The sequence below is a fragment of the Neodiprion pinetum genome, chromosome 3, assembly GCF_021155775.2.
Source record: "Neodiprion pinetum isolate iyNeoPine1 chromosome 3, iyNeoPine1.2, whole genome shotgun sequence".
Classification (NCBI taxonomy): domain Eukaryota; kingdom Metazoa; phylum Arthropoda; class Insecta; order Hymenoptera; family Diprionidae; genus Neodiprion; species Neodiprion pinetum.
The window spans coordinates 23773137-23782572 of record NC_060234.1 but is presented as its reverse complement, the minus strand read 5'-3'; the positions used below and the strand labels follow the sequence as shown (position 1 = coordinate 23782572).

The 9436-nt window shown below is 34.1% G+C and overlaps 1 protein-coding gene across 4 annotated transcripts; it reads left to right on the top strand.

The window, feature by feature from the left end:
* Positions 1 to 686: 686 nt before the first annotated feature.
* Positions 687 to 6942, top strand: LOC124215184 (multiple inositol polyphosphate phosphatase 1). Of its 4 annotated transcripts, none has more exons than XM_046618252.2 (9): positions 687 to 1309; positions 2279 to 2578; positions 3014 to 3324; positions 4369 to 4494; positions 4619 to 4763; positions 4834 to 4934; positions 5185 to 5294; positions 5442 to 5636; positions 6273 to 6942. In XM_046618252.2, exons 2-9 carry the CDS (start codon positions 2407 to 2409, stop codon positions 6430 to 6432), a joined length of 1320 nt encoding a protein of 439 aa, XP_046474208.1. In that variant the 5' UTR covers positions 687 to 1309; positions 2279 to 2406; the 3' UTR covers positions 6433 to 6942. The 4 variants fall into 4 exon arrangements, with proteins under 4 accessions (XP_046474208.1, XP_046474206.1, XP_046474209.1 ...); XM_046618250.2 differs by having other exon boundaries at positions 688 to 1309; positions 2362 to 2578; XM_046618253.2 differs by having other exon boundaries at positions 689 to 1309; positions 2526 to 2578.
* Positions 6943 to 9436: the final 2494 nt, after the last annotated feature.

Below are 9436 nucleotides of genomic sequence, written 5' to 3'. Positions count from 1 at the left end.
TTAACTCTCAAAAAAGATTATCAACTACTGGACGTATCGAGTCTCACATGGAGAAGCAAATTGATTCCGAACGAGAGTATTGGGCAGAAAGTTTTAAAGCGTCTTATGTAGCAACAGTAAAACTTCTAGCGAGTTTGGGAATAGCATTCCGTGGGCACAGAGACGAAGCGGATTCAAAGCGAAAATCTAATTTCTTAACCAGCATAGACTATCTCGTTCGATTTGAAAATTTCCTCAATAACGATTTGGCAAAGTTCGACAACCCAGGTAGAGGTAATGTAAGTTATTTATCACATATAATGTGCGATGAATTTATAAATTTGATGGGAAGCGAGGTCGAGAAATTCTTAATTTCCTAGGTTCGACAGGCTTTCTATATAATTATTGTAAATTCGACACCAGTTTTAGCTCACGTGAACCAATTGACCCTTATTCCAAGATTTGTTGACAAACAAGGAGATATAAGAGAAGGATTTTTTGGTTTTAAATTAAAAACGTATGGTAATGCTGTAAACGTGTCCGATAAATACAGTGGATTATAAGCGCGATTAAAAGAACATGCTCAAACAGCCACCTTTCTACATTGCACTACTAGTCATACCTACAGAAAGTAGAGGTAAGGAGGACTATTTCCGTCTATAGAAAGTGTCCGTAAAGGAGAGAGAAATTAAGATGGCATTGCTGCAGCAAAAGTTTCACAGATGTGAACAGAGTGCCCACCACAATTATAAGCTCCACTTCAAGTTGCGGTGACTACGCGATCCAAGAAAACGCTCAGCTGAGCCTTTTTTATTCACAGATTTATTATAAATCGTAGTTTTCTTTTACCGTTTCGAATATTGTATAAATAGCGCACTACGACGGCTCATTTTACACCTCATTCTATCCAGAATGGTGCAAATTTTCGCGGCCACGTACTTCTCTGACCCAAAAATCTGGGAATCACAAAAACTGTAACATGTTGCTGAAATTTTAATATTTTCTGACGACAATTAGTTGGGTATCTATAAGATTTCCGAATTCTTCAATGAAAGAAACGATCTACCTAAATTCCGAAATATTTGGTTCACTAGCTTCTAATGATAGAGAAAAAAAATGCAGTAGCTAACTTGGTTGATAAAAGCAGATTTTGACAAGTTTTTACACGCTTAAACTCACTATTACAAGTATTAGCAGCAATCAATTACTAATTTAGAGATACACTAATCACATCTCATAATCTGCCGGTGAACTATTTATACTTCAGTGGTGAAATCAGTTTGGAATGTGTGTTATGTTGTGATGTGACGGTTCGAGAAGTGTCAATCTGGTATGTTACTAGAATAGCTGTACAATTTTTGTTAGATATGTGATTATTTTGCCCAGATAGCAAACGTCAGTAATTTTTTTCATTGTATTTGACTGTCGGCTAAGTATCATACAGCAAGGTTATGTTACGTTGTATTAATTTATTCATGTTAAGTTTTTTATTTTTAATTGTATTTGAGTCGTGTTGAGTTATGTTACGAGAATGAATTTAAATTACCAGCGTCAACTTCACGAAATATAGAAAAAATGCACTATTTTGCGACTTTAGATTATTATGACAGGTTTTGAGTTTGCAAAATACGAATATGTTATTCTGTATCACGGTTTACTAAATATCAACCTCGAGTTATGTTATTCCAAAATTAGAATTCCACAGAGCATTTTGACTATTACTTGTACTACCAATACATGTATAATTAAAAATCTCCATTGAGTGAAAGCAGCGAATATTGTAATTCAGAATATCTCTCACCGCATTATATTCACAATATGAAAGAGTGCAGTTAAACTGCGATTCTAATAAAACAGCAATCTTGAGTACTTTTGGTATTTACTGTGAAAAACTTTTTATGCTATATTTTTTTCTATTAACAAAATGTAGGATTTGACGGGAAATTACCACAATATGAGATGAATGCAGTTATATTGTTCAGCGCAACCAATACATGCTAGTTATTTAGATTATGAATGATGTTAATCAGGTTACCGCAACTGTTGAAACAAACTGCTTGAAATTTTTAAAACATTTTCTGATACATGGTTATTCAACAAAACGGTCACAATCGTGTATCGTCCGTACCGATAAGCATGTTTGGTTTACAAATATCAAATATTTGACAAGGTTAAAGTCTGTAAGGTTACTGTTACTGAATTGAAATTTTAAAGAAAATCACTAATCATTTCGTTTAGGATTACCTTAATTTTGATGAACCTAAATGAAACCATAATAAAATGTACTTATATTTTCCAGACTCAACTTAGTCAGCCATTATAAAATTACAAAATAGTGGGTCTATCTTCGATATTCCATTACAATAACGTTACTCGTTTCAGCCTTATTTTTCTTTTCGAAGTTTCCAAGGAATTCCACTACCAAAAATGTTCTACAATGTAATTACCTTGGTATTCGTAATCCACTGTGCATTTATTAGTCTCGCAACGACTTGCAAATGTTTCTCAACTGATGACGATCATTACAAATGTCATTTTTCAACCAGAACACCGTATAGGTACATTGCCAACTATAATGATTCAAAAATAAACTATCCAGGTATGTATGGTTTGCAATATTGTTAAATATGTGATGTTTGAAAATTCACCAATTTATAACATGTAATCATTTGAAACAAATAAATCTTACCAAAAAAATTGAAAATACATTGTATTTTTCTTGTAGAATTCACTGTGCATGTTAAAGTAAATATTTTGTGTCATCAGTGTCATAAAAATTTGGTCATCATTGAGCTTCAAGAACTATCAAGAACATTTTTCCGATATTACACTATCGGTACTACTAACTCCGAGCAGAAATTTGGTCTTCATATCAAGCAGAGCTAGGTCTTTTTGCCAATTTTGTTTTCTGAAAATGACTTAATGGCCAAAAAGAGTACACAATATAAAATCACCCAATTTCACCCTGTTATAATGCATCAAAGGTCTTCACATGATACAACTGAATCCAGAGTGATATGAATTTGTATTCCAGGATGTACTGAGAAAAAAATATGGTTGATGATTCGTCATGGAACACGTTTCCCTGGCAAAAAAGATTCATCCCAAATGATTGAGGAGCTTCCAAAGTTACGGCGGCTAATATTGGACCGTTATGAATGCAATGAATCTAAGATTTCTGAACAGGCATACCATGATCTTGCTAAATGGAGACTTGACTTGATCAAAGCTGATACGATGAAACTAACCGAGGAAGGCGAAAGGGAGTTAATAGATCTCGCCGAAAGGGTTCAATCCCGATTTTACACTCTATTACCTGAAATATACAATAATAGCACCTACAAAGTAATTTATGATTCAAATAATGTTTGATTCTAAGAGTACGCAAGTTTTTTACAATACAAGTGCAGTTTCGGTCTATGCAAAATCTGTGCATTTAGAGGTAAACTTTGCATCTTGCGTGATGCCAGTGCTTATACTTATTATCTGTTGCACGGCTGCAATAATATGAACTGGACCATCGTTGTAAGGATACAACTCAGTAAATATCTACTAACTGAATGTATGAGTTCAAATCAATATTCGGCATCATCTAATTACAACTTTTAATGAGTGTGAAAAAAATTACAGATTACGTTTGTATTTTTGAATCAACGCAAAATATTGTACAAATTACATTTACACGGAGACAGGACGTATTTTTGTTAATACTACAATTGTAATAGAAACTAGACAACATCATTTTGTAACATTTGTTGACAATTGTATTTTACGCTACAACGATTGTCGTAATGTACTACAAAATCGTCGTATTTCAAAATCGAATCGAGAAGTTTTCTATTGGGATTTTTAATATGGGTGTTCGTTTTCGGCAAATTTTAGAATTATCGTGGCACAGAAAACGTCGCGCCAACTGTTGGACATTTCTTTTGTTTAATTAAGTCAATGGAGAGTAAAATATGCGATAAAAACCAAAATCGTAATTAAATATCAGTCAATTCATGCGACACATCTAATGCGACCAGATGACATGTTCTAGGTTTAAAAAAATCGAGAGTTTCAATACCAAATACGTCTGAAAATACGTCTATAACTAATAGCGTATAGTAGCAATCGTCCTTGGAAGCTATATTTCCGTAATGCAAATTTCAAAAATGGATCTCGACTTACACTATCCCATCATTTACACTGTAACTATAATTACCAACTTTATTTTATATAAAATTTTCGTTTATATTCATGCTGATGATATAGTTTTGACGACGAAAATGATCTTTTGAATATTCAACAGAATATTTGAGGCTTTTCAGAAAAACAATCTTTTTAAATTATATTACTCTCCACAAAGAATAATTCCATTGAAGCTATCAAGTCTTTCGTTTGCTCTAGTTAAAATATACTCACACACAACGAGCGGAGGAAAGCGCAAAGCATTTTACGATCGGCTTATTCGGTCAGAGCGCGGCTCAAAAAGTTTGGTACCATCCGGCTGAGGACAATGATACTGTACTTCGAGTATGTATTTTGATTATAATTGTGATTTAGACCAAAAAAATATAAGACAAATTTTCGTTCACTTTGTAGAATCGATTTAGGTCCTAAAAGTTTCGGTGTCGATTATTTTTTATTTTAATTTCAGTCTTACAAAAATTGTGATCGTTGGAAGTCAGAAGTTAAACATAATCCAAAATCTACCGAACAGATGCGCATGTTTATAAACAGCAATGTCTTCAACGAAACACTGGATGAAATATCTCAAGTTCTTGGATTTGTAGTTGATTATGGTATACCAATTTACTGACGCTTTTCCGGTATTCCTAGATTATCCATCTAAGCTCACAATTCTGATTTTAGACACGGCCTACCTAATCTATTTGACTTGCGGATTTGAGACCGCATGGAAAAAAGATGCCAATTCACCGTGGTGCCGGTTTCTCTCACTTAGCAACTTTCAGGTTATTGATCAATCTTTACCTACTGGTATAAAAAATTATAAAGTTATCAAAAACGAACATTTCTTAACTTGTGATAATTATAGTTTGCCAGATAATCGTGGCCTAGTGACAACTTGCCATAGAAAAATTTACGCATTATTCCTTTTATCAATACTGCTAAAAAAATTTCACCAAAGTTGAAACAAGTTAAGTGAATTTCTTTGATATACAAACGCCAATAATTATTGACTGACTATTTTCTTTTCTCAAGATGATAGAATATGCCAGGGATTTGAGGTATTTTTGGAATGATGGTTATGGGTTTGAACTCAATCACCGGCAAGCCTGCCCGGGTCTTCGCGATGTTTTTCAATTCTTTCAGTAAGTTCATTGCAACTGCATAAATTTGTGCAATATACTCGATCAACCCTAAAAATTAGGTTCAATCAGGTTTTATAGAAGCATCTTCCATCTATAGAGCTTATATAACCCGTACATAATCTTGGCTGACTATGTACCTACTTCCAGAGTGGAATCAGAGCTGAAAGCCGCCATTCATTTTTCGCATTCCGGCACTATTTTGAAATTGGCTTCTCTTTTGGGACTAGCCAAAGATGCAACTAAATTGCGGCATGATTCATTTCAACTACACCAAAATCATCGAGCCTGGAGAGTCAGTCGCATTGATGCATTCGCCTCGAATATAGGATTCGTTTTATACGAGTGAGGGCTATGAAGCAAAGTATATTTGTGGTATCTTAACGCTTTCAGGGGCGGTGTTGCATGTATGCGACGCCATTTTATTTAAAATTTTTCTCGTACTATGGGTACATTAGGACTAATAATCAACTAATTACGTTTCTCAGAGTCCTATATACCTCACTTTTATAACGCACTATATGTTTAGACTTAAAAACTTGTTTTTGAAAAATCGATTTGCAGAAAATACAATTTTTTTTTATTTAGAATACAATCGGCTTTCACGACAAATTTCATTGGATTAAATCCAAATTTCATATACTGAGGTTTTTGAGGTCGCTGATTACGAATCTGGTACGAAAATTTGAAAATTAAAAACGGCGGACCCAATTTGACTGACGGCAGGCTCAAAATTTCAAAATTTTGTATTAAATTATTTTTTGCCTTATTCTGTATGACATTTGTGATCGAAAGTATTAAATTTCGAAAACGCAATTTTGAATTTTTCAATTCTAACTGCAGAATCGTAACCAACGACCTAAAAAATCTGTAGTTCACCGACGATGCTTATGTTTCGTGCATACGAAAAATGTGCCCCTGAAAGCGTTAAACAGACCGGAAATAACGTTAATGCGGTTGTCTAAATTTTGTTCATTTTAGGTGCCAGCGAGATGGACCTAGTATTCTGACCATGCATCAAGAACGAGTTGTGCAAATTCCGGGATGTCCTGAAAACGGACCTTGTCCAATTTCTATTTTTGAGAAAATATTCTCTCAGAGCATAAACCACTGTGACTTTGAAAAGATTTGTACTTTGTGATTTAACCACTATCATAATTTTAGGACCACTGACTTATAACGTAATTAAAAGAATGAAGTAACTGAATCTAATACGAATAGCCATAGATAAGGATTTCATTGCGAAAACGCATAAACTACGCCTTCGCTGCGTACTAAATTTTGTATATTTCTATAGGTATACATCAGGTATTTTATATTTCAAACTGGCTCATTGTCATCATAAACGTCGTCACTCATTTTTCATTCGTTTCTCAATAAAGTAGATTTATTAAGTATATAGAATCACGATCAGTATTGAAGTGAAAGTTTTTTATAACTATAGTTACGATTAGACGCATTAGAAGAAGAGGAGACATTGGTAGAATGTTAATGAATTATACTTTATATGTTAAAATTACAGGGACTTGTATAATATAAAATATTAAGTATAATCATTTCCAAGCAATAAGTCTAATTAAATTTAGTATAAATAATTAAATTAATATGTAATACTTTAATAATTTTCTTGCTGTCAAAAATAATACATTTATATGTATAATGTGACAATACATTTGCTTTATGATTTTTCATTGAGTCTAAAATCAATTGATAACATTATAAGATGCAAGCTATCATATTAGTTACCTTTCTTTTCATGTATGTGTATGTAATGATTTTTTGAAAAAAGGAATTAACAGTAAGGTTCAGTCAAGTAATCTAGAAATTAGGCGGGATTTGACATAAAAATTTTTAAAAAATTTTCTATAATACAGATTCAAAAGCGAAGATGCGGGTTAATTTCTTACTGTGCTCGTTTCCACACCACCGCCACCGTAGAGCACCCGGCGCGTTTTTTTTACGTGGTGTCCCCAGTAGGCCTACTCCACGGAGAATAGTTGCAAGATCGATCTTACGTTCTTCGAAAACTGGCAGATGACTTTTTTTCACATGTTAATTATGATAAATTATTTTACCCAATCAATTTTTACTCACGTACATTCACAGTTTGTTCGAAAATTTTCAATTCATATAACCCGCTAACTATTTATTATGGATGAATGACGGTTGTTTTAATTATGGATGAAGGGTGATTGTTTTTATCTTATATGCGAACGGCGATTGACTTCGGATGTTCGCGCACAGATTTTTTTTCTTTTGAGCTATGAGATAATCGATAAAATAGAAAACCTGGTAAATACGCAAAACAATCAACAACTGAACCAAGATCGAGAACACGAATCGTTGTAAGACGTTGTCATTTACCTATCGGAAGACGATGCAGAAACCTTCGAAGAAATGGAAACAAATCGGAATAGGATAAGCACAACCACCAAAATACGACAGAGCTGTATAATTCTATAGTGCAATACAAACCGAACATGACCTATGAGCGACTACAGAACAAAAAACTCCGACACTAAAACGATGCAGTAAGACTTTAAAACCGTTAAAAAAAAGCTACAGCTTAATAAATTTTACTACAGTTTGAAATCATGATGATTCTGAACTACATCGCTGAATCTGCGTATCGGCCAAAACAAGATGAATGACCCTGAACTAAACCAGACCTAACGTAAGCCTAAAAGTGAAATGTTAATTTTTCAGTACAGTCAACAAAACTCAATTACCTGGAACGGATAAAAATATAATTAGTGACAATATGTCGATACAGACAAAACTATACTTAGCTTGGATAAGTAAAACATATAATTAACGAAAAAAGAGACAAGTAATTAGTTGAAATAGGTAGAAGATTTTATTAGCTGAAACAAATAACAAGTTTGATTAGCTGAAAGAGACAGGTTTGATTATCTAAAACAGACAGAAAGTCTGTTTATCTGAAACAGACAAAACGTTTGATTGGCTGAAATAGACAAAAAATTTAACTGAAACAGATAAACGTTCGATTAGCTGGATCGGATAGAGGATTTATTATCTGAAACAAGCAAAAGTTTTATTAATTGAAACAGACGAGGGTATGGTTAGCACAATCACATAAGGTCATACCCTGAGGAAAAATGGGTCGGCTCCAACATGATATGCGCTTTAATATTCGTTGCTTCGATTATTAATTGTATTGATGAATAAAGAACATTTTGAAGTTTTTGAATCTACATCTCTTTCTGCTCTGAGTTATTAAAGTAAATATCTTTTTCGACTGAAGATTCTATAGTTCTCAGCACATTTGTTAAAAAATTGGTTTTGTTGCCCTGAAACAGAATATAATACGATCAGTTAAAACGAGTATTTCTGTATATTTCAGATATATTTCATAAATACTTACGCCAAGATTCACCACTGTCAGTATACACTACCGAGATTTTTGTTCCTGCGCGTTGAGCGCCGGTTTTCAAATGCCACGCTTTCTCTCATAACTGAAAGGTATCAAGTCCACGCGCAAAAGCCGGCGTGGAACTTGGAAACTTTATTATTCGTCAAATAATTGACCAAATAGCTGAAAAATCAGCACATCGAGAGTGCGTAAGTCTTTTATATACTGTTTGCAAAACCAACGGGCAAAAAACCGTGTCCGACTCCTGTTATTAATTGGCGGGCATGAAGCTGCGAGCAATTCTCGTGATTAATCTACGCGCAATAAGGCGCGACAGATTAAACTGTCAAAAAATTTGTATTATCTGAGATGTGTCCCAAAAGTTCTGTAGAAACCCAATCCACATCTGCATCTTTTAGATATCAGATACATTGCTATGCGGATTATTGTTTTCAGATTACAAATTGAATTGAAATGACGAGGGAGGTTGGAGGGCATGCATTATTGTGTGGCGTGACGGTCGGCGGTCCGCTTCGACGCGAAGTCTTCGAGCTCAGCATCTCTCCCCATCTAGCGTACCACGGAACGCGATAGATGGTCCAGAGATGCGTTTTGCCCATTCAGACGATCACAGAGATCAATTGAATGGAATAACGATCGGTGATGACTAAATAATCGAATTGCATAACGATTGAAAAATCGTTGCAAAGTGACAAGAAATGGGAAATTGAATCTCGTTAATACTCAAATGTTTTCAAATGGTCGAGAGACT